Genomic DNA, 25,534 nt, shown 5'->3' on the forward strand with positions numbered 1-25,534 from the left:
CAATTAAAATATTTGAGGGAGTAAGCTTTTTAAAATCATACATTAGCTATATTTTTCCTAAATTAAAGTGATAGACAATCTACAATGAACCATGTTCCAGGCAACCGAAAAAGATGCTAATTGGGTCTAATTAAACAGAAGGCACAGGTCTTCTTCTAGTCTTCAAGTACTATTTTTTTTTTTTTTTTAGACCAAGCTTTATAATTCACATTTCGGGTTGCAAGTAATTTCTACTTAAATATTTATTTATGGGAAAGAATTCAAAAAATTTGACTCCAGTTAGAAAATTGACTCAAATTGACGCAAAATAGGAAAAAAGAAAGTCATGATGCCTGCTTCAGCACTTCTTCTATGTGCCCAAAAATGCTGGGGTCTTCAATTGTAGGTGTTATCTGGAAAGAAAAAACAAGAGATGAATGTTCGTCCCTGAACCCCTTCCATCTCTCTATAATTAAACAATTACATGCAATGTTGTATTCCCCATTATCTTATAATACGCATATAAAAATGTTGAAAACAAAGGAACTCTGATTTTAATATTTTAAAATATAATTTGTAGTCTTCCAGAATAATAAACTGTTCATTTAGCAAAACTATTGGTCCTAAATGATGGGGTTTGGGGGTGTTGGTGAGGGTTTGGAGCCAATGGCCAGGAAAGAATTCTCGAAGAAGTCTTGGTGTCAAAAAGGTGATTTTATTAAAGCACGGGGACAGGACCCACGGGCACAAAGAGCTGCACTGGGGTTGTGAGGAGTGACTGTTTATTATATACTGTTGGGGGAGGCAAAGTCAAGAGGAAGTTTCTTAAAGGGATTTCCACATGCTAAAGAGGATTTACAGATTATTGGAAGCCTACCTATTGTCAAGCTAAGGTTGTTTTTCCCTCTAGCAAAGCATTATCATTAAGATAGGGACTTCACAGAAATTAGGTTATTGATAAAATGGTCTTTTTCTTGTAATATTACTAAGATATTTGTAAACTGATGGAGACTCTATCAGTTTAGCCATTTGTTTTATGTCCTTTCCTTTGTTCTTGGGCAGCCAGGAGTGCCTGAGGAATGTGTCACATAGCCCACGTGGGGGGTGGGGGAGTTGGGGCAAGTCAACTTGCCTTATGCTCCTTCATCACTAAGTGGTACTTTCTCTAGAATCCCTCTAATGAGCCTTTCTTTGTGCCTCTTTTGAATTTTTTTTTTTTTTTTTTTTTTTTACATTTTCTCATACAACTATTTACTGTTGCATCACCTTCTAGTAGATATTGGTGATTAGGTACATACACTTGAATTAGCCTAACATTTTCCAAAATAATTTTCACTCAAAATAGAAATAATTAGAATATATATCAATTAGAGCTATAGAGTATATATGAATGAGAACTATATAACCAGCATATATATTATATATATGATACATACACATATATATATCATATATATCTGCACATATACAGCATGTATATAACCAGCATGCATAACCAGTCTCAATTGTTTGCTTTCTCATTCAGTAATAGCCATTAATGACTATAATGAAGGAAGATGTGTCTTTAATTCATTAAGACTGCATTTCCACTAGTTGTTTGCATTTAACTGACATACTGATAGTAAAAGTATTTTCACACACTGGTTCCTATAATCTCAAAGCATATGGTTTTAATTAATATGTGTTTCCACAACCCTCATTCCTAGAGAGTGGTTATGCATTTTCCCCCTTAACATTAAAAAAAAAAAAAAAATGTAAAAACATTTCAGAACCTGGCGTTGAACATTTTGGATAATTTACCTTATATGGCTTGCCGTTGACCAGGGCAGACAGAGCTGACCGGGGAATTTTTCCAGATCTCGTTTTGGGTAACTGTTTCACAAACACTGCATTTCGAAAAGCAGCCACAGGGCCAATGCTCTGTCTAACATGGTTCACAATTTCTTCCAAAACTTGTTCCTCTGTTGTATTAATATCTAGGGAGAAAGTTCAGGTAGATAAGCACTAAATTAACTAGGGTTAATCATTCAGGGCCCAAACACTCTGGGAGAACAAAGATCTCTCACCTTTTCTCAACACGCAGAGTGCTAAGGGGACATGACCTTTCAAAGGATCTTCCTTACCAACAACAGCACAGTCAGCTACCATGCCATGGGAGAGGACCGACTGTAATAAGGAAAGCATTCATTTAGAAAACCTATGTGTGTGTATATATATATATATATACACACATAAGTATATGTATAAGAATATGTATAAGTATATGTGTAAGAATATATAAAGAGAATATATATTCTCTCTATATATATTTATATATATTCTCTGTATAAGTATATGTATAAGAATATATAGAGAGAGATACGGACATACGTATTTCAATCGGAAAAAAAAAAGTACACGTCAGAGAACTCAAACCTTATAGCTGCCTGCGTGAAAGTTACTACTAATTCACAGTTCGTATCATTATAGCCAGGGTGAATGAATGATTAGGACCCCCACGGCAGTCACTCACAAAAGGCTAACAGTGATTAAGACAAATTGCTTAGCTTACCTGGAAAGTAGGAGAATTGTTTCTTCACCTCACTTGTTTATTAATGAAGTCAGGGCAGGTATGCAGTGAGAACACACTGCAGTGTGCATCCGAAATAAAAGGGCCTCATGGTGATTTAGCGTTAGTGCTGGCTACCATAAACGCACTTTCCAGAGAAATCCAAGGCAGCCCCATGACTAAACGGATTTTATTTCTGTATCTGTTACTAAGCAATGAACAGAGCATCTCTTTTCTTGAATGACCACCCATCCAGAGAGGATTTTCCAACTTCAAAGAAAAGGCTGGAAATAGCATGAAGCCCTGACTTCAGATAATCACCCCTGTCAGGGAGCCATTTTCATACTGCTTACTCTAAGCTCTAAATATCTTAAAGAACAAAGCAGCTATCAATCTAGAATCACAAGAAACCACAGAGTAACCACATGAAATACAGAAGCTTAGGGTTAAAAAAACACTTCTGCTGTGATGGTACTTTTAAAAATGATTGTTCAAAATGTCCTCTTCTGAGAGAGTAATAGGTATTTCAGTGACTGCAAATCTCTAATAGCTAGAGAAAACAGTGGGCAATATACCAACAGCCCATTTGGCACTTCTTATTCTTTATTCTTTCAACAAATATTTACCAAATCCTTCTATGTTCCAACTACTGCACCAGGCTCAATGCTGAGCAAAAATAGGTGCTTACAGTCTAATAGATGAGAACAATCTTAATAAACAATCACTAATATTTGTTATTGTGAATGTCTAAATATAAAAGTGGTAAGGGCTCTGGGGAAATAACGGGGTTTTTATATGAAAGCTATAGCAAAAGCCTCCAAAATAACTTAGGTTTTTATGTGAAATACAGAGCAAAAGCAGAAGGACAGGGGTCTCAGAGAAGCCTTCAGGAAATGACAATGAGCTCAGGTGTCAAGGATGAGTAGACACTGATTAGGCAAGGAGAAAGGGTGGGGCAAATCCCTGAGGAGAGACTTCACACAAAGCATTTGAACCTGAAAGAAACTAATGTGGCAGGAGAGCAGCAAGGCTGAGAGAGGCGCAAGAGGAAAGGAAGCTGTACAGGTAGAAAGGGACTGTGCTAAAGACTTCCAATCTAGTAGAGTTGGAAAAGCGATGAAGCAATTTCAAGAGTTGAGGAGGAGATACAAGATCTTTGTGGATTTTTTTTAACAGACTTTATTTTTTGGAGTAGTTTTAGATTCATAGCAAAATTGAATGGAAAGCACAGAGTTGTCATTTCTCTCCCGCCCCCATATATGCGCAGCCTCCCTCACTCTCAAGATCCCTCACTAGAGTGGTGTATTTGTTAGAATTGACGAACCAACATCAACACGTCATTCTCGCCCTCGTCGACAGTTTACATTAGTGTTCACTCTTCGTGTTGTACATTCTATGGATCTTATGAAATGTGTGCACCATTATATTGCATTTTACAGAATAGTTTCACTGCCCTAAAATATCTCCTGTGTTCTGCTTATTCATCCTTACTTCCTGCTAGCCCTTGGCAAACACTGATCTTTTCAGTGTCTCCAAAGTCCTTTTCCAGAACGCTGGAATCATATAGTATGTAGTCTTTTCAGATTGGCTTCTTTCGCTTCAGATTGTATTTTGAAACACAAACTTACTTTGGGTTCACTGTGGAGAACAAATAGACGATTGTTAAGGGTGAGTATTACAATTTATTCAAATCACCCATGAGGCTACAAGTAGACTAAGGCTATGACAATGGGTAATGGGATTCTAGAGTTTCTTTAAAGGTAAAATGAACATATTTTTATGATAAATTGGATATGGAGCAAGAAGAAGGTAGGGAAGTTATGGATGATTCTATGTTCTTTGGCTTGAACAGATGTTTGGATAGTGGTGCCATTTTCTAAGCCAGAAAATACTAGTGAAGGCTAAGCTTGGAAGGAATGATCATGTATTAAGTCTTGGAGATGTTCCACTGAGGCATCTTTGAGATATCTAAGTCAAAGTAGTTGAGTCTGATGGGAGTCTTAATCTGGAGATGCACATTTAAATGTCATTAATGCATAAATGGTAACAAAAGCTACAGATAAAGATTAGATTATTTAGGGAGATTGGGGCACCTGGATGGCTCAGTTGGTTCAGTATCTAACTTCAGCTCAGGTCATGATCTCACGGTTTGTGGGTTCGAACCCCACATCAGGCTCTGTGCTGACGGCTCAGAGCCTGGAGCCTTCTTTGGCTTCTGTGTCTCCCTCTCTCACTGCCTTTCGCCTGCTCATGTTCTGTCTCTCTCTGTCTCTCAAAAATAAATGTTAAAAAAATAAAAAATAAATTAGGGAGAAAGCAATAAGAAGATGAAGGCCTTAAGGAACTCTGACATTTAATGGCTACATGAAAAAGGAGAAGCTGACAAACGAGACGAAAAAGGCACAACCAGAGAGACAGGAAAAACACAGCAGAATCTGGGACATGATGCTATCCAGTCCCGAAGTTTCCAGGAAAATCTTTTTTTTCTTTTAATTACACCAAGTTGAAAATGAGTCCTGGAAGACTCAGCGAACGACTAGAATGTTGGGTGCAAAGCCGGTGCACTACCTCCCACTGCCCCTGATTAAGCACAGAAATCAACATTTCTCCCATATCCTGTTGTTACCATCCACTTTGAAGGACTGAGTTATAAGAGTTGCCAGCCACATAGTTTTTGACTCTTCTAGTGCTGACGATAGGATGTGTTCAACAAATTATTTTCTGTGGTACATATTTTATTCACTTCATTGCTGAGATAGAGCTGTGTACTGCATCTTCCATTAGTTGGGTCTGACTAAAAAGCTCCTGCAAAACACGTACTATACAGACCACACAACACCATCTTCTCCCAGTGCTTCAGTTGGAACTCTCAAAATGCTTCCAACGGCTTCCCATTTGTTAAGATCTTATTTATGTGTTAGGTGCAGATGCTAGAGACAAATTTCATTGCCAGAGATCTGTACTGGGAGTTAGTATACTCAGTCTGTGGAGACAATATTTTGTCGATGGCAGATAGGATGTCGATTTGGTGGGCCCGATCCTGTACTTCTGGCTTAGGATTCCCTTCATGGGTGGAGAAAAACTTTTTTCTGGCTAACCAGAGTTTTGATTGTCAAAGAAGAAATTGTTAAAGTGTTCATTGGTGCCATAAGCCTCTCTACCTTAGTTTTTTAAATGCCAATGTATCTGCTCAAATTACTATTAAAAAAAATCTGATCATCCAGGTATTTTGTCACCTAACCAGTGTAATTTTAACTAAATCAAACATCAAAACTTCTAGTTTGCCATTCATTCACCGTATTGTTTTAATTTCACCACGTTTCTACCCTCAGTATTAGTATGTTTAGAAGTGGATGGAGGGGAGTTCCTGGGTGACTCAGTTGGTTAAGCATCCAACTTCAGCTCAGGTCATGATCTCACGGCTCGTGAGTTCGAGCCCCATGTCAGGCTCTGTGCTGACAACTCCGAGCCTGGAGCCTGCTTCTCTCTGCCCCTCCCCTGGTCACTTTCTCTCTCTCTCTCTCTCTCAAAAATAAATAAACATTTAAAAAAAATTTTTTAAAGATGTGGATGGGGAAATCTGACTGGTTTTCCATATGGGCAGAGTATTTTAAAATCAGAATATATAACACAGTTTTCTACAGTATCAGAGTTTCACATTTTTTCCTAGTTTGTAGACAAGCTCTTAAAAATCTGTGAAAAACATAATCATTTACCAGAATTTTATGTCATCTATAAACAAGGTTCATTATTATACTGGATAAAATATTATATTAATACATCAGTATTGAAAAGATGCCATAAAGGAAGGGGGGGGGGGATGGCTTTCTATGTTGGCTCCATAAATAATATTTACATGCCAAATAATGATTTCAACAACTGAATCATTAAAAAGGAAAGCATCAAATTATGTCTTGGCAACATTTAAGGGACAGAAACCAAACAAATGTCTTGGGGGGCTAAAAATATCCAGAGCCATTTTCATATATTTTCTCCACATAAAATCCATAAGCCTCTGTGATTAACTGGCATTTAAGAACTGAAAAACTAACACAACTTAAAAGGTAATTGTCTCAACCAAAAGTGTGCAATGGTTCCAATTTACGACTTTTCGTCTTTAGGATGGTCTGAAAGCAATATGAGTTCAGTAGAAACTATGCTTCAAATTTTGAATTGTGGTCTTTTCCTAGGCTAGGATATGTGGTACAATCCTTTCTTGAGACACTGGGCAGTGGGGGAAGCCTCGGTGCCCAGACAGCCAAGTGATCATAGGGTAAACAACTGATACACTTACAACCACTCTCTACCCATACCACCATTCTCTTTTTCATTTTCAGTACCATAGCCAATAAATTACACGAGCTATTCAACACTTTGCTATAAAGTATATTTTACATAAGATGATTTTGCCCAACTGTAGGCTGATGTGAGTGTTCTGAGCATGTTTAAGGTAAGGTAGGCTAAGTTATGATGTTTGGCAGGTTAAGTGTATTAAATGCATTTTCAACTTATGATCTTTTCAATTTACAATAAGTTTATCAAGACATAATGTCTTCTCAAATTGAGGAATATCTGTATAATGTTAGGATAACAGTCCTTGTAAATGCTTGTCATTTGTTGTTTCTGGGGTACTGTCATTTCTGGGTAAATTTTAATGGATTTGGAAGGTTTTGTGGCTTTAGTGAGCTGAATTATACAGATCTCTTAATTATGTTTTTAAGTAGTTTAATCTTAGAAGTATTAGTTTAAATCAAGCACTTTCATAAAATGCAAGGAGCCAGTTTTGGTGGGAGATTGTGTCTGCAGTAGGGAAAAGAAGAATGCTTTTTCGTTCCCTCTGATGTTGGAGTCAGATTCTACATTATTATCAGTAATCATATTCATACTCAGGAAAATGTTCAGTAATTTTACAACTATTTAAATCCAGTAATCATCTAATGCTGAGTAGAACAGAAATTACATGGCATCTTTGTTGAATATACACTTTATGGAAACATATTCAATCCTGAAGAAATCACTCCTAAAAATAGCAAACAAAATAGTCAGCTTGGAAAACAAACAGTGAAACTATGGTTAGAATAAACTTCCAAAGGGCAAATTGCAATGAACACTGCCCTAGGCTTTAAGTGCAGTATTTTAATGCCAGATTTCCAAGTTCCCAACAATACCAGTGGGATTATTTTAAGCTACAAGTGAATGAATGAAATCAGAGAGCCTAATTTGTTCCCTGGAGGTGTCTATGCATGATAGCCTGCCCACAGTGGCGAAAGAGCACCAAGCAAGAAGGACCGCATTGGCTCCTGGTAATTTTGGCTCATAAGACCTGAACTAGCAGACTTCAGACCCAATTTTCTTAAGAACACCTTGAACTTCCACCAAAATATTCCAAGTGTCTAGCTAGATGCCAGACTTTCAAAGATCAACTTTTCAAATAGATACAATTGTTCTTTAATAGTTACAGAAGACCCTAACAGGTGTTGAGATCTGCAAGGATAAGATCCTCTTAAATTTATAAAAGCTATTCTAGAACTCTTGTTTTCTTATGATGAGAACAGAAAAGAACATAGTTTCCTAAAATGTTTTTGATGTAGTAACTTTAATAGAATTTGTTTGATTAGTCTTATGTAATGCACTTGTCATATTTTACTTTAAGAAACTGGGAAGGCACAGATTTTCACTATATACAAAAGCAATATTCAGTCTATTTTTAATTATTACAGATGACACTCCCATGCATTAAGACCCTCAAATCCTATTTCAAAAACTCAAAACAGAATTCAGCATTCAGAATTGACAATTGAGAATCCTAATGGGAATCCTGGAAAGCATCTACATGTAAAGTAAGGTTTGGACACTTTAATAAAAGTTGGTTATGTCATCAATAAAAACATTTCACATACATATTAATTATCAATATGTTAAGCAATTTTTATAGGATGTGGGAAAAAGCCAGTAAAAAATGTTAGTTCCCAACTCTTTAAAGGATGTCGTCATAAAGAAACAAACCTGATATGAATTGAGTTATTAACTTCCTTATTAGACGTAAGTATACAATAGAGTTAATCATTTAATTTATACAAAGGGAGACATTCACTTCAAGAAGGCTTGAAGGCTGGCAGGTGTCCTATTATGTGCTGTAATTACTCCAAGATCTAGTGACAAAATTCTTGTTGGGAAGCATGGATTCCAGCATGCTTTTTTTTTTTTTTTCCAATTTTGTCATTTTAACTATCTTCTGCCTGCCTCATTCTCTGATTACATACAGTGAGGATGTCAGTAGAAACATATATTTAAATAGATTGATACTTCCCTTTTTATTCTAAAAATAAAAGAGAGAACCAAGAACTTTGATAATAAAAGCTGTGCATATGTAATCTCCAAATTTTGATTAGCTGAGTCTGCCAGAAATACAGGTGAATATTGGAGGAAATCTCCTACAGGCAAGAAATTAAAAGTTCATGCAACCAGAACAAACTTTTGCCAACACACCAAAATACATGAAGCATAAATTTCAATTTCAGGTTATCACAAAATTCAGAGTAGGTTAAAAACAAGATAATATTATAATAGAGCACAAGCCACATATCCCAAAATATATAGAATTCTTTCTTTTTACTCAAATGATATCAAACTGTCACACACACACACACACACACACACACACACACAAGCCAACATGACAAGAAGTGTTCATATGTTTTGTTTTAGCTGAAAGTAAGTGTGACTTTTAAAGAAGGTGACCAGTGGGGTGCCTGGGTGGCTCAGTCAGTTAAGCGGCCGACTTCGGCCCAGGTCATGATCTCACGGTTCTTGAGTTTGAGCCCTGTCTCGGGCTCTGTGCTGATAGCTCAGAGCCTGGAGCCTGCTTCAGATTCTGTGTCTCTCTCTGACCCTGCCCTGCTCCTACTCTGTCTCTTTCTCTAAAAAATAATAAATAAATGTTAAAAAAATTAAATAAGGTGACCATCTTTTAATTATAGGAAAGAGAAGTAAACTTTGATTCTGCATGCTCTGATCCTACTGGATTACTACTCATACTACTTTAAACATTTTCTTTCATTTAAACTGTAGTTTGCTCTATTCCATTTCAAAATGATTCTGGGTTTGGTTCTGATAAAGATGGAATAAATACACTCCACCTTATCACTTTCACTAATTGCAATGAAAAACTCTGGGCTGAAAAAACCAGATCAGATGACACTATTAGAATTATAAACTTGAGACACAACCTGATGGTGAATCCCCTCTTTTTTGTTTGTTTCTTTGTAGGATTTGGTTTTTTTGTCATTATGGTTTGTTTGTTTGCCTCCTGCATATTCCGGCCTGGATGCTGGAGTAGCACAAAAGATGGAACTGCCAATAAGTGCAGACAGAAAAAGCCCCCCAAAACATCTGCCTTTACAGAGGTCTAGGGAAAGGAGCAGAGGATCTGGGAAACAATCCTTTTCATGCTACCTCTCTCCTCTAGGTGAACACCAACAAGGAAGCACTGTCCCTCTTCCTTCCTGCCGAGCTGTAGCAACCTTGTTGACTTTCCACAGCCTACTCCAAGTGAAGGCCAGCAAAGAGCTGTGTCCTTTCCTTCCTCCACTACTGGTGTGCATCCTGTGGGATGGCGCCTTGGGAGACCCCCCCCCCCAAAAAAAAAGCACCCAATCTAAGGGAGTCTAGAAAGATTCAATGTCATTTGTCTCCTGCCCCCTCCTCCCACAATAGCAGCCAGGCAGTCCCTGTTAACTTGCCCTGCTCTACACAGAGTGCTGTCAATGAGACAGAGTCCCATCCTCCACCCAGGCACGCTGTGTAAGTAGAACATGCAGTATTGAACCCTGGTAAGAACATAGGGAGGGTAAAGCCCTGACTTTTTACCCAGAAGAGCAGCAATGAGGAGCCTTGGAAATCAGAAAGTACAAAGTAAATTATGGAGAGGAAGGAGTTGGAGAAAGGCATACTTTCAATCTGTGTATTTAAAGTAGTCCTGAGCCAACCCCAGATTGGTGCAGGCATGAATCCAACCAGAATCAGCACAGTGAGGATTTTGAGCACTTAACTCGAGTTTCAGATTGGCCTCTGGGAGAGACACAAGTGAGATGGATCAAATAGCACTTCGGAGTCTTTGAAAATTAAATTGACATTAGAACCACAGCCCATAGAAAGTGGGCATGATCTGATTTTAACTAAAATAAATAATCACAAGAACACAAATCCAGATGATTTAAACAGGATCCAAAATCTCATAATGTCATATTCAAAATATCTAGGATAAAATCTAAAGTTACTGGACATAAAAGAAATTGGGAAAACCTAAACATCTCAAGAAAAAAGACCATCAGTCAATAGATGCCAACTCCAAGATGACCCAAATATTAGATTTATCAGACAAAGATTTTAATGCAGCTATTATAATGGCAGCAGGGGGATAAAACTTTCCTGGATTCTTCACTGTTCCTATAAAAAGCCCTAGCCTGTTGAGAATCTTCAAATACCATGAGAATTTGATCTATAGCTATTTGTCGAGTTAATTGCTCTGATCTGACAGGATAATAAGACTTTTTCTAATTTACCTGGGAGGGCAAAATTATTAAAGTCTAGACTAGCTCCCTAGGTTAAACTTACAAAGTGCTAGGGAGACTGGCTCACTAGCTTCCTAGGTATTGACATGTCAAAAAAGATGAGGCCTCAGATCTTGGAAACATTTCTAGGTTGTAAGAGTTGAGATTCACAGGGCTGTCCGGCTCCTGGAGAGATTTTATTTACATATCAAAGAGTGGAGTCTGGATGCAGGCCCTTCAGTTTAGGAGACCTTCTGAGGAGGAGTGAAGAAGCTGCTCCATTCCCCTTTAGAAGCAGAGAAAAATTATCCCCCTTTTCTGTCATCTAGAAGTGTCTGGTTCTTATGTAGGACTAGGGTTAAGACCTCAGGTAAGAGGAAATGACACACTTACTACCAAGAAATCTGTCTTTGACCCGTAACACCCCATTTGCACATTCAGGATAAAATTGACAAAGATGAATATTAAAAACCCAGAAATAGCCATGGCCCAAGAAGTATGGGCAAACCTTCCTGGAATGAATGGAAACAGAAGTTCTCAGCAAAGAAACAAAAGCTATCAAAAAGAAAAAAAAGAAAAAAAAAAAGAAAGAAATGACTTAAAAGGGAAAAAAAGGCAAATGAGGGGAATGAAGAAAAGGCAAAAAGAAAAACCAATAAACTGATAGGCATAAATATAAACATATGAATAATTAGTTTAAATGTAAGTGGTCCAAAAACACCACCAGTTAAAAGATAGAGATTTTCAGATTGGATAAAAACAAAAGGAAAATCCAACTATATGCTATCTACAAGTCCATAGAAAGCATAATGATCCGGATGATGGATTTATATGGATCCATAATGGGGCGCCTGGGTGGCTCAGTCGGTTAAGCATCCGACTTCAGCTCAGGTCACGATCTCACGGTCCGTGAGTTCGAGCCCCGCATCGGGCTCTGGGCTGATGGCTCAGAGCCTGGAGCCTGCTTCTGATTCTGTGTCTCCCTCTCTCTCTGCCCCTCCCCCATTCATGCTCTGTCTCTCTCTGTCTCAAAAATAAATAAAAACGTTAAAAAAAAAATTATCTTTATATGGATCCATAATGATCCATAATGATCCAAATGAAAGGATGGCAAAAGATAGAAGATTGAAACACAAAAGATGTGATTACCACAGATGACCAACTTCAGAACAAAGAGAATTACTATAGATGTTTGTAAAAAATCAATATATAAAAACATTGCAACCAAGTAAGGTTTATCTAGTAATGCAAGACTGAACATTTGAAAATTAATTAATGTAACTCACATATTAAAAGGCTTAAAAAGAAAAGCCACATGACCATATCAATAGAAGCAGAAAAGGCACTTGGCAAAATATGGCATTCACTCAAGATTTTTGAAAAATCTCATCAAATTACAGGGGCACCTGGATGGCCCAGTCAGTTAAGGGTCCAACTTCAGCTCAGGCCATGATCTCACAGTTCATGAGTTTGAGCCCTGCATTGGGCTCTGTGCCGACAGCTCTGGAGCCTGCTTCTGATTCTGTATCTCCCTCTCTCTGACCCTCCCCTGCTCACACTCTGTCTCTATCTCTCAAAAATAAATAAACATTAAAAAAATTTTTTAACTGATCAAATTAGGAATAGAATGAACATCTTAATTTGATAAAGTTTATCTCCAGAAACACTGACAGGAAACTTTTTTTTTAATGTTTATTTTATTTATTTTGAGGGGGGGTGGAGAGAGAGAGAGAGAGAGAGATGAATGGGAAAGGAGAAGAGATATATGGAGAGAGAGAGAGAATTCCAAGCAGGCTTCATGCTGTCAGTGCAGAGCCCCGTGCAGGGCTCAACCTCACAAACCATGAGATCATGACCTGAGCCAAAATCAAGAGGACATTTAATAGACTGAGCCACACAGCGCTCCAGGAAACATTCATAATGGTAAGGTATTGAATTTTTTTACCCTAAGATAAAAACAAGGCAAGGGTGTCTACTCTCACAACTCTTAGTCAATATCATACTGGAAGTTTTAGCCAGCTCAAGAAGGCAAGAAAAAAATGAATAAAAGGCATTCAGACTAAAAAGACAGCAATAAAACTATCCCTACTCACAGACATGATGGATTATCTATATAGGAAATCTCAAGAAATCTATAAAAAATACCAGCTCAAAGAAGTCAATAGTATTTCTATCCACTAGCAGTGAAAATTTAGAAACCAAAATTTTAAAAAAGATTCTATTTGCAATACCTTAAACATTAAATACTTAAGTATAAAGCTAACAAAATATGCTCAGAATCTGTATACTAAAAAGTATAAAATATTGACGAAACCTATCAAAAGAGACCTAAAGGCATGGAGACATGTATGAAATTCATGGACTGGAAGATTCAGTATAGGTCAGATATCAATTTTTCTCAAAAGAATCTATAGATTAAGACCCAATCAAAAGCTTGTTCTAAAATATATATGGAAAAGTAGGGGAACTGGAACATCCAAAACAACTTTGAAAAAGAAGAACAAATGTGGACACCATTCAACTTGAAGGCATTCCATAAAAGCTACAGTGTCAAGACAGAATATTATTGGTAAAGAGATAAACACAAAGAAAAATGAAAGAGAAGACATGCTCTAAGAATAGATCCATTCAAACACTGTCAGCTGATTTGGACAAAGGTGTAAAGGAAATTTAAAGGAGAAAGGGAGTCTTTGCAAGAACTGATACTTGGAACTACTGACATCCATATTAAAAAAAAGTAATAATCCTCAACTACATCCTGCACCATTCACACACAGACATGAAAACTCAAAATGTAAATGTAAACTGATAGAAAATGTGAAATACTAAACTAAGTGTAAAACATGAAACTATAAAATTCTTAGGTCAAAACAAATGAGAAATATTTATGACCTTAGGTTAGGAAAGAAATCTAAGATACAACACCAACATCACGATCTGTCAAAGAAAAAAGTTAGTGAACTTGACTTCATCAATATAAAAAATACTTCCGCTCTGTTAAGAACACTGTTAAGGGAATAAAAAGACTAGCCAAAGACTGGAAGACAGTATTTGCATATCATGTATCAGATAAAGGACTCTCAAAACTGAAAAATAAGAAAACAACATAATTAAAAAAAAAAAGGAGGGGGGGCAGATGATGTCAACAAGTATTTTACCAAGAAGATATGTGGATGAGAAACAAGCATATCAAAAGATGCCCAATGTCAGTAAGTCATTAGAGAAAAGCAAATTAAAAGCACAATGAGATACCATTTCACATCTGCTAGAATGGTTTAAATAAAGAATAATGACAACTCCAAGTGTTGATGAAGAAGAAATAGAAACCCTCAAACACTGCTGGTGTGAACGTAAAAGTGCGCAGACACTATAGAAAAACAGTTTGACAGTTTCTTACAAGATTAAACATACACTTACCATATAAACCAGCAAACCACTATAGGTATTTATCCTAGAAAAATGAAAATGAATTTTGCCCAAAAACCTATACATGAATGTATACAACAGAATTATTCAAAATTTTTCATAACTAGAAATAATCCAAATATCCTTCAGTGAGTGAATAGATGCAGAAACTGGTTAGTACATGCACACACGGAATACCGCACAGCAATATAAAAGGACAAGTTAGTGATATACACAAAACGTGGATGGATCTCAAATGTATTTCCCTAAATGAAATAACCCAGTCTCAAAATGTTACATACAGTATTATTCCATTTATATGGCATTCTAGAGAAGCAAAAACATAGAAACGAAAAGTCAGTAGTTACCAAGGGTTAGGAATGGGAAGGGTTAGAATACAAAGATAATTTTATGACAGACGTCTTTGGCAGTGTTGACATTTTTCTGTATCCTGTCTGTGGTGATGGTTCCAAGAATCAAACAAGTATAGAAATTCATGGTATTATACAACAATAAAGTGGATTTTACTCTACGTAAATGTAAAAATCAAAAACCAAAAACATTAAAAAAAAATCTTCTGGGGACTCTGTGGCACTGTGTTTACGTTGGAAGAAAATTCTCAGGATTTAAGATTAGAATAAAATGTCTAAATCTCATACCACTTAAAGGCTCTATACAACCTGGTTATCAAGCAAGAGAAAAACAAGAAGATAGAGGCTATCAAGAAGCAAAAATATATAGGCTCTCCTTCTAGTGGGGCGTCTGGGTGGCTCAGTCAGTGAAGTGACCGACTTCAGCTCAGGTCATGATCTCATGGTTCGTGACTTTGAGTCCCGCATTGGGCTGTGTCCTGACAGCTCAGAGCCTGGAGCCTGCTTCAGATTCTGTATCTCCCTTTCTCTCTGCCCCTCCCCTGTTCATGCTCTGTTTCTCTCTCTCTCTCTCTCTCTCTCTCTCTCTCTCTCTCTCTGTCTTTCTTAAAAATAAACATTAAAAAAATTAAATATATATATTTATAGGCTATAGCCTATATATATATAGGAATTTTACGGATATATATGTATACATATGTATATATATATATATATATATATATGTGTATATATATACACATATGTATACGTATATATATAGGCTTTTCTATAAATAACACATATATATCCTTAAAATTCCTCACTACCACCCAGGCAGAGATCAGGGAGTTTGGAGAATATGAAGATTTACACAAGAAGAAATAAGGGAAGAGAAATACTAGAGTAATCTAGCCTCTGCTTCCATTGAAGGGTACAGTAATTTTCCAGGTACAGTGACTTAACCTCAATATTAACTTAAGTTCAGCTCTGTCTCTAAATACTACCTGGAATAGTAAACCAATATTCATCAATACCTCTTCAATAGCACCTGCAGAAATTCTGTGACCTGCAACATTTATCACGTCATCAACTCGAGACATAACATATAGATAGCCTTCTTCATCCATGTAACCAGCATCCATGGTGTCATAGTATCCCTGTAAATAAGAATCAATAATGTCTAATTAGCATGTATTGCTAGGTAAGACAATCATTTAAGCTTGGTATATATAATATGTGATAAAAATGGATTTACTCCATGCATTTGACTTTTTTCATACCTAGACTATGGAATTAAATTCCTTTTGATTTTGGTAACTTACTAGAACTTCTTTGCTCCTCTAACAGCCAGGAATCAATTTAAGTGTTCTTATATATGGTCAAGTTAAGTGTCTGAACTATAAGTTATAAAGTTTATGAACTCAATTTTTTTAATGAAGAATAGTTCAATATTTCCAATATACTTTGGTTTTGTAAAGTAATTCTGATAGATTTCTTCATTAATTATATTAATTTTAAAAGCTTTAAAGCTCTCTATGAATAATTAGAAAATACAGCGCTAAGTTTATTAACATGAATTTGGATTGGACTCAAGCTTCCGTGAAATATAATAAGGATGAAGTATAATTTTTAATCAACTCAAAGTAGCAGCACATCTTCACTGACCCAGAAAATCACAATAGAATGATGAATAAAGAGGAATAAGAAGTAGAAAGAAATATTTCTTCTAACGCTTTTCAGTCATCTTGATTCTTACGTAATGAGCACAGACTTTAGGAATAATCCAGATGAGTCACTATTTGGTTTCCTAATCTTTCTGAGATTCAGGATGCTCATCTGTTAAACAGGGTAGTGAACTATACCCTGTAAGGCTTCCATGAAGCATAAATGAGATGGTTTATACCTAGAGGGCGACTCTGGCACATCATAAGCCCTCTGTAATTGTCAGTTCTTATTGCGATTTCTGTTGGAGAGAAAACCTAGAGTACAGTTAAACAGAATGGACTCTGGAATCAGATTTTATGTTCAATTTTCAGCTCCATCACTTCTAAATGACAGGCAAGTTACTCAACCTTGTTGTACTGTGGCCAAGCCCTTTAATGAGAAGTATGAGGTCAGGGTAACAAGGCGAGTGTAGAGTCACTCCATATAGTTTAACCACAAACTGAGACTTTGAAAGAGCTTTCAGTGTTAAAGGTGATCATGTTAAAACCACACTCACATCTGATTTGCCATTGTCGGGTGTAATTAATCACATCAGAACTCTGATGACTTCACAGTGGCCCATCAGGCAGATAGATTGGGCTACAGGAGTCAACCCTACTGACAAATCTTCCCTGCCACAGTCCTTTGGGGCATGTTTAATCTTAGCTACTGAGGTCATTTAACTCCATGATCTCCTTCTAAAGGAAGCTATTTTAAATCTTGCCATTTGTCTGGCTGATGAGGTTACCTGTCTTTCACTCACAAATAATAAAGATAAAATGCCAAATACTGAGACTTCGTTTTTTTTATGAAATTATGACCATGTATTTATTTATTTTTTCATCTAATGCATAATGAGGAGAACCAAGGATGTCTCAGGGAAAGAAATAGAGATGAAAGGACAGCAGCAGTATGATGGTGGGACCTGATGTGGATTATCAGTAAAGTGCTGTTATAAACACAAAACACATCACGGTGATATGGAGAAACAGGTAAAAAATGACAAAACAGAAAGTAGGAGAACACTTTTTGTTATCCAGGGTACTGGACGTTGTGCTGGGAGAACACCGTCTCTAGCATGTGTCCATATTTAAAAATGAGAGTTTAAAATAAAAAGCTAAGAGAGAACATTCAGGAACAAAATGTCAAAAATAGGCAAGGGATAGAAAAATACAACTTGTGGGCCATCTGAATGAACTTTGCTCACATAACCAGGTTAGGGGGTGAAGGGGGCCTAGTGACAGTGTACAATTCTCATCCAGTGCTTTCATTCTGCAGAGGGATCCAACGTAGGAAAGAATAGATGGCCCCAAAGTTTTTAACTTGACAGAAACTTTCCTGATAATGAGGGCTGCTAAATTTCAGGAAAATGTGCTAAGAGAAACTGAAAATTTTCTGTGTCCACAGACTGAGAAAAATAAACATAAAAATGACTCATTTAGATAATTCTACTTTGGACACTCTTATTTCTGAGATCTAGAACTTGGTCCAGATAAACTTTAAGAGTTGTAGTATTATCTATGATTCCAGAACAAAGCTGCTCAATTTAATAGGCAAGAACTATAAAAAAGTACTTTGGAAGGTTGTTGTTTTTTTGTTTTTTTTTTTTAAGTATAATAAAGTTCTTACAGGAAATTTTTCAAAGTATAAATGCTTGAATGCTTCCTGATTCTTCCAGAGTCCTGAAAAAGCCCCAGGTGGTAATGGCAACCTTATATAAAAACAGAGCAATTAGAATTATGATCAAAATGGTAATAAAGAAAGATTGATTTGAATAGTTTTCTAGTGTGATGGATAATTGCAAGTCAAATCCCACATTGAATACAACCCCTAAATCTGCTGGATCGATCGTGTCTAATAAGGGCTGAAGTAGTTTGATCATGACATAGCAGCATCATTGAGGGATGACTGTAGTTTCTGCAAAGGGCACAAAAGGCACGTGCAGTTGGCATTCAAAGACATATTAGCAGCAATCACTGTTTCAATAAGAAGCGTAACATCTGCAAAAAGGAATAAAAAATGTATCACTGAATGACTTTTTACGACAAATATGCTTCCACCATAAGCAAATAAATTCTTTTTTCTTTTCTTTTCTTTCTTTCTTTCTTTCTTTCTTTTTTTTTTTTTTTTTTTTTGAAGTATCAAGGTCCCAACTGCCACCCCTGCATATCTCTGTGAAGAAATGCTCCAATTAAACATTCCAGGAACAATCTTATCTTCACAGTCAAGCTGCCTCCCCTCCCAGCTCAGGGAATTCCCTCTCAGTACGCCCTCTATTCTTCCTTTTCACAACCATCCCAACCTCTGTGATTTCTCATCCTATGAACACATGGAGATACCTGAGAATATAAAATATAAGGTTGGATACACTTCTTCTTTCCGACCAATTTGCTCTTGTATTTCCTGCTTTCCTCCAAAGTACCAAACAGATGTTTTACGCATGGCAAGGCTTAATCTGTAGCTATCTTTCCTTTTTTTAAAAAAAATTTTAAAATGTTTTATTTATTTTTGAAAGAGAGACAGAGCGTGAGTTGGGGAGGAGCAGAGAGAGAGGGAGACACAGAATCCAACGCAGGCTCCAGGCTCTGAGCTGTCAGCAGAGCCCAATGCGGGGCTCGAACTCACGAACAGCGAGATCGTGACCCGAGCTGAAGTTGGACACTTAACCAACTGAGCCACCCAGGCACCCCTGTCTATCTTTCTGACAGGTAAATGTTAGATTGGTTCCCTGTAAGAAGTGCCACCTGACAAAAATACCCACTCAAATTGTTTTCTGGATACAGAAATCTTTTAGATGCTTTAAAGTCTGGAGATTTAGATACCGTAAAACTTAAAGGATTTTGAAAAACCTTCCCCGTCCATACTCATACAATAAAATACATAGTGAAGCAGGGACCGTACAGTACGGCTGCTGAGAAAACTGAAAACAAAGTAGACGTGGCTGCTGCCCAGGTGAGGCAACGTCACACACACCCCCCTCCCCCCACCCCAGTATTAGGCCTCTGAGGTGCCGAACTGTATTCTCACATTCGGTCAGACGGAAAGTGCTGTTACAGGTGGCATCAGGAGCCCAGCTGCCATCGCCCAGCCCCACTCTCTCCAGCCTCCAGGCAGGTCCTCCCTTGCGAGGGCTTCATTTGGTGACATTTTAAGATGGACGAGAAATGCAACATCTGCATTTCTGGACCTCATGTCATGACATAAAAGTGCATGTGAAAGCATTCTGTAATCCATAAAGAAAACTACAGAGATGCTGCTGTTGTTACTACTGCTGTTCATCACTAAGTCTGCGGGCAGGAGGCAGGCTGAAGCAGATGATCCCTTCAGGTCCTTTGAACGGACTTTACTATGTCAATCCTAAATCACTATGTATATAATTTCACTTCATCGGTGTGTTTTTATTATTAATATTTTACAGACCAGTGTATATCATTGATTAGTAAACATGGACAGAAAATATGGATAGAGAAGCCACCAAAACACATTCAACTTAGCATCATGTTCAAGATGTCGAGAAGGAAGAGGTGAAGAGGACACCAAGAAGGGATGGTAGATGGTGAATCAAAAGCCAAAACAGGCCAGAAGAGATAACCTTAGTCAGTGAAGCTGACTATACATAAAATAAGCAACGCCAACAATAACCCTGCTGGAGATAGATTCTGCTTACATATTAAATAAATCATTTTCAATTGTTTCTCCCCAAATATATCATGATATATAATCCTGTATGTTTTTCATGGTGATATTTTTAAACAATATTCTAAGAAAAATAAAAGATAACTGCCATAATAAATGCCAGCTGACACTAGGCTGTTTGGCAGACATCAGAGAGTGGTGGGGTCTGAGGCAAATTAGAATGCACATGCCAGGTGTAATGGGAGCAGCTGTTTCCTAACTCCATCTGGCATACAGAAATGCCCGTCCAAATACTGAGTCTCTTAATATTGCCCATACTAAAAACTATGCATATAGAAGGACATATTGTTAAACAGGCTTCTCTTTCACTTTATCTACCCCTGGTATTAACAATACATAACAGATACGTTATATTCTGATAATTAATTAAAGCTTAGAGGATTAAAGTCTAGGTAGTCATCCTCCGGGGGCGAGGGGCAGGAAACTTTAAGGACCTGGGCTTTTTCAGCTATTGCACAAAATTTTAAATACCTGCTTAAATTTTGCGAAGAACAGGGACAGTAGGGATTTTTATACCATTTCTCATTCCTGTGTGAAAGGTCTGCATAAGTTTGGGTATACCCATAGACCTTGAGAATTAAGAATAACATACCAAAGATAAGATCCAGGGACAGAGCATGAAACAGGAAGGAGAAATTCAAGGCCAAATGCTATCGTTCTTTAAGGACCAAAAAAAAAAAAAAAAAATTGAACAAAAATAAAATAAAACAGAGATGTATGAGAACTAGGAAAAAATAGTAACTTAGGAGCCATTAAAATAGAGTTTTAATAATGACTGAGTGTTCAACAAGGTCAAATGAAAGCACGGATTTTGTCTGAGGGTGGATTCAAGAGAGGTTAAGGAACTTAGTGATTAAGATATTCTGAGTATTCTTAGGATTGCCATTTCAGTGGTGTGGAGCGGCCAACAAGGGGTGTGACTAAAAACTAAACAGGAAGTTAAGTGGAGGCCACAAGTTTAGACTATATTTTTTTAAAAGTTTGTGGGTGATGGGCAGGAGAGATATGTCATTGTTTAAGGCAGAGAGGCAGGCTGATTTAAGATGGGGAAGATTTGAGTAGAAGTAGCCAGTGGAGAGAGGATGAAGATACGAAAGAGAAGAAAATGCCAGAGAACTTATGTTTCATTCATTCATTCATTCATTCACTCATGTATTTATTTTCTTCATTCAATCAATATTTGTTCGATTCCGGTATTCCTCAATCATTGCATTAGACATTAATGATACAAAGATATAAGAACTCTGGTCTCAGACATATGAAAATCCTGGCGTGTTGTGTACTACAAGAAATGTATTTTTACAAAACAGACAGGGAGAAAGCCTGTCATGAACGATATCTATTCAGTCACGTTAATGAAATAACAACGTAAAGATGTTTGTCAGGCAAGTTTTACAGCAGGTCATTAAACTCTCTACTGGCAGGAGCTCTTGGAAGGGAAGGTTTTATCCCTAAAACTAAGTCACGCCTAATAAGCCAAGGTGTGGATCTACTGGAAATAGCATATTTGCCTCCTGATCATTTTTGAGATGTCCCCAGAAAACTACTTCATTATCTCCAAATCTAACTGAGGAACAGGCTGGAAAGCATATATGAGATTGAAATTGTTAATTAATGGGATAAAATGAGGGAATGCTATCTGTTCTTCACTAATAAAGTCTCATGTTGTTATTTCAATATTAGAGAAGAACTCTTAAAAGGAACCTTGAAAGATGCCATATAATAGTCCTAAGGAAAAGCAGGAAGAGAGGTTTCCAGAATTAGGAATATCTGTGATTATCTATAGGTATATAAAATATATGTGAAATAAAACATGTGAGAAGAGAAGCAATGAGCTTCAGACAGAAGTTAGGTATATATGAGCTAGAACAGATTTTTTTTTTTTGGTGGGGGGGCAGAATTCTAAATTAACACTTTTCTTGTTGATATCCAAATGATTATTCTATACTAAATGTAGGTCTTCTTTCTGGAACAGGGGGTGCACTGGGGCTTTTCTTCTGAAGTTATCTTATAGAAAAAGAACTTTTTTCTGTAGTTACAATAACATAAAGATACACTGGACTGGCAGAAGAAACAGGAAGATATTAAAATCCCAAGGCATCTGCTGGTTAGCATCTGTACTCCTCCTTCAAATCCAAGGTAAAATGCTACCACCCTGTGATACCTTTCCCAACTCTTTCAAGCAGAGTGAAAAGGGTTTTGTTGCAACCTGTCTAATTGTGAATCAAGAGTTACCCCTAAAGAATGTCTTTCCAAAGAGACCATTCTTAAGGGGAAAGAGAAATAATTGAAGTGATCCCACTGGGGGGTGGGTGGAGGGGACACATGATGGGGAAGCATGGGGATGCTGAAAAATCCTTAAATAGCTAAGAAAGGAAGGGAATGCCCCTCATTGTAGAAGGTGACACATTCCTGACCACTCTGAAATATCAAACTCCTTTTATGCCTCCATTCCCAGATACAGGCTGGTCTGTATTTACTGCTCCATCAAAAGTCTCCATGGTAACAGAAGTAAATTGAAGATATAACTCCAGTTTCCTGGAGAATTCTGGGGTTAGATCCCAACTTTGCACCCGAATATTTCCGATAGAGTCTTTAGGCTTTACTTGAGATTTTCTTGTGAGGCTATTTTTTGTCTTCCCACAAAGAGACTGATTAGGCCATAATTTCTTTCTCTTTGGACAGACAAAAGACTAGGTTTGAATGTGAGCTCCAGCTGTGTAACTACTAATGATGTTTAGATACCCATGTCTAAAACGAGGACGACATTGGCCCACTGTCTACCTCACAGTGATGTTGTAAGGCTAATAAAACATCTTGCTAAAATCTGTGTATGACCTTTAGAAAAGGAACATGGTTATAATTATGCGACAAACTTGTACTCAAAGGCTATACTGATGAAAAGAAAGCTGTCTGACCCTTTCCCAAGACAGCAGCAGAGTGACTGAATCATTCCTGCAAAGCTATAAAGATGTGAATAAACAGCATTAGGGGACAGGAGTTCAATATCTCGTGGCTGAGATATTTATCGCCAGGCACCCGAGTAGAAGCCACTTGGACAATGCTATCCGGCTCCCTCATACCCCACCACTGGCTGTGGGGCAATGTTCCCAGGCTTGGCTGGGGGCACACAGCAGGGAGACAGGCCCCACTTCCGGTAGCAACCACTGGATCTGGTCCAAGAAATGCAGGCCCATAAAAGAGGACTTCTGTTTTCTTTTTTAGAAAACCGAATACTGTGGAAACAATTTATTAGTTAGTGCAAGTTGGTTATGATCAACTCTTGCTTACTCATTACAGTAGCCAGAGACCTATGGCTTTAATAACAGTGAGCACTGTGGTACCGAGGAAGGCAATTGCAATGAAAATTTTCTTTCATGCCCTGCTCTGGGTACTTGGACATTACTGACTCAGTTTTATTTCTGCACTTTAGAGCTTTGGACACAATTGCAGGAACACTTCCCCAAATGCGTGAACATCCTGTATTCATAGCAATTCAGATGCCATAACTTTCCCGCTAAATTAATTGCCTGGTGTAGCTTTCAAAATCAAAGGAATTCTCTAACATCCAGGCAGACATGTAGTTTTCTCTTCTACTAGAAAGGAAAAAAATCCTAGGAATGCAAGAAATCTACAAAAGCCTTGGATTCATGTTTATTACATCCTAGAGTCTGCAGTAGTTTAGGAGTCACTTAAATATCTACCTTCCAGTTATAGGATCCCCAGGAGAGCAAAACAGCGGTTTCTAAAAAGCGTTAACAAAGAAAATGGAAAAAACGAAGTGGAACAAGAGCTTTCTTTTTAACATTTCCACATACCATGATTTCTCATTTTAGGGTGAATCATCTTAATATGATAAAATGAATCATTACATTTAATATCTTGAAAAGGGTAAAAATATGATTATAGCTTCAGATTTTAAAGAAACTGTCAGAGAAAGATAGTTTCCAATGTTATTTATACTGTTCATAACACAGTTTATAGCGAAACAAGAAGCTATAGCAGTACTTACAAAAGCAAACAAATTTGGGACTAAAACAATGAGTCATTTTCTTTATTGACTTACTTTAACATAGTTTGAGCCCCATACATTGCAAATATTCTATGCAGATTTTCCTTGCATTCTTGGTTATACTACTATAAGTATAATTAGTGAACATAAATAACATTAGGGAATACTGCTCTTTCAAACTGCTCCCACTCCATTATTATACAAAGTAATAAAGAAAAGCATGGGCATGAATAATTGAGAGTGGACATCTATCTCTGGCCAGGATCACTCCCAGTGCTGGCTTTGGATGCCAGCTCAGTTTTAAGTTCCTCATAGACCCTAATTATTCTTATTGCTGGTGGCTTCACCCCATATCTATGCACAAATAATAAAACATAGCAATACACCATAGAAACTAAAACTTTTTCTGGAAGAAAAGTAATAATTTTGCTTTTAAAATTATTTGGCAAGAAGTCACACATTTAGTTTACGATTGGCTACTATTTGTCAGCAGTCACTGTACATATTTGGAAATTATGCCAAGTAAGAAAATAAGACCTAAAAATTGTTTACAAATGAAATGAAAACTTTATGAAGGCTAAATTGACAATGAAGTTGTTAGGATGTTAAATTTCAAAGATATTTAATGAAATACGTATTAATTTTGTTCCGTTTTTCAAATTTGAGGGTCAATACATTTTGTTTTTCAATTTAGAATCTCAGGGGAGCCTGGGTGGCTCAGTCGGTTGAGTCCAACTTCGGCTCAGGTCATGATCTCATGGTTTGTGAGTTCGAGCCCTGTATTGGGCTCTGTGCTGACAACTCAGAGCAGTGGAGCCTGCTTCGGAATCTGTGTCTCCCTCTCTCTCTGTCTCACCCCTGCTCACGCTCTGTCTCTGTCTCTCTCAAAAATAAATAAACATTAAAATAAATAAATAAAATAAAATAAAATTTAGAATCTCAGATATTAAATAAATAAATAAATAAATAAATAAATAAATAAAATTTAGAATCTCAGATATTTTGTGGACCCTTCTCACCATGTATAATCCCTTTTACATGCCACCTTGTTTTTCTGGGGGCCCATGTAGCTAATCTCTGGAAAGAAGCCTGCTTTCACATCACAGACCTTTTAGAATGTGATCAACACAGAAAGAATTTTATCTCCCAAATTACACACTCCTTTTTAAAACCAAAATAATTTTCATTAAGTCAAAAAGCTGTGTTTTTTTCTCTCCCTTAATTCAACTAAACATATATTTATTATGAGCTCTTAAAAAGCATTCATTGGCTATTTCACATTCTG

The 25,534-nt window shown here is 37.1% G+C and overlaps 1 protein-coding gene across 1 annotated transcript in view; it reads right to left on the minus strand.

Moving 5' to 3' along the window:
- Window positions 1-224: 224 nt before the first annotated feature.
- The window catches only part of ACSS3 (acyl-CoA synthetase short chain family member 3), a 153,632-nt gene continuing 128,322 nt past the window's right edge, over window positions 225-25,534 (minus strand). Inside the window, exons 12-16 of the mRNA XM_019455239.2 lie at window positions 18,171-18,252; window positions 15,872-15,994; window positions 2,046-2,145; window positions 1,780-1,955; window positions 225-392 (exon numbers count right to left, since the gene is read on the minus strand). Coding sequence (XP_019310784.2) covers window positions 324-392; window positions 1,780-1,955; window positions 2,046-2,145; window positions 15,872-15,994; window positions 18,171-18,252 — 550 coding nt within the window. The 3' untranslated portion in view covers window positions 225-323. The remainder of the gene's footprint in view (window positions 393-1,779; window positions 1,956-2,045; window positions 2,146-15,871; window positions 15,995-18,170; window positions 18,253-25,534) is intronic.

The sequence above is a fragment of the Panthera pardus genome, unplaced genomic scaffold (genome assembly GCF_024362965.1).
Source record: "Panthera pardus isolate Hobbes unplaced genomic scaffold, ASM2436296v1 HiC_scaffold_6, whole genome shotgun sequence".
NCBI lineage: Eukaryota > Metazoa > Chordata > Mammalia > Carnivora > Felidae > Panthera > Panthera pardus.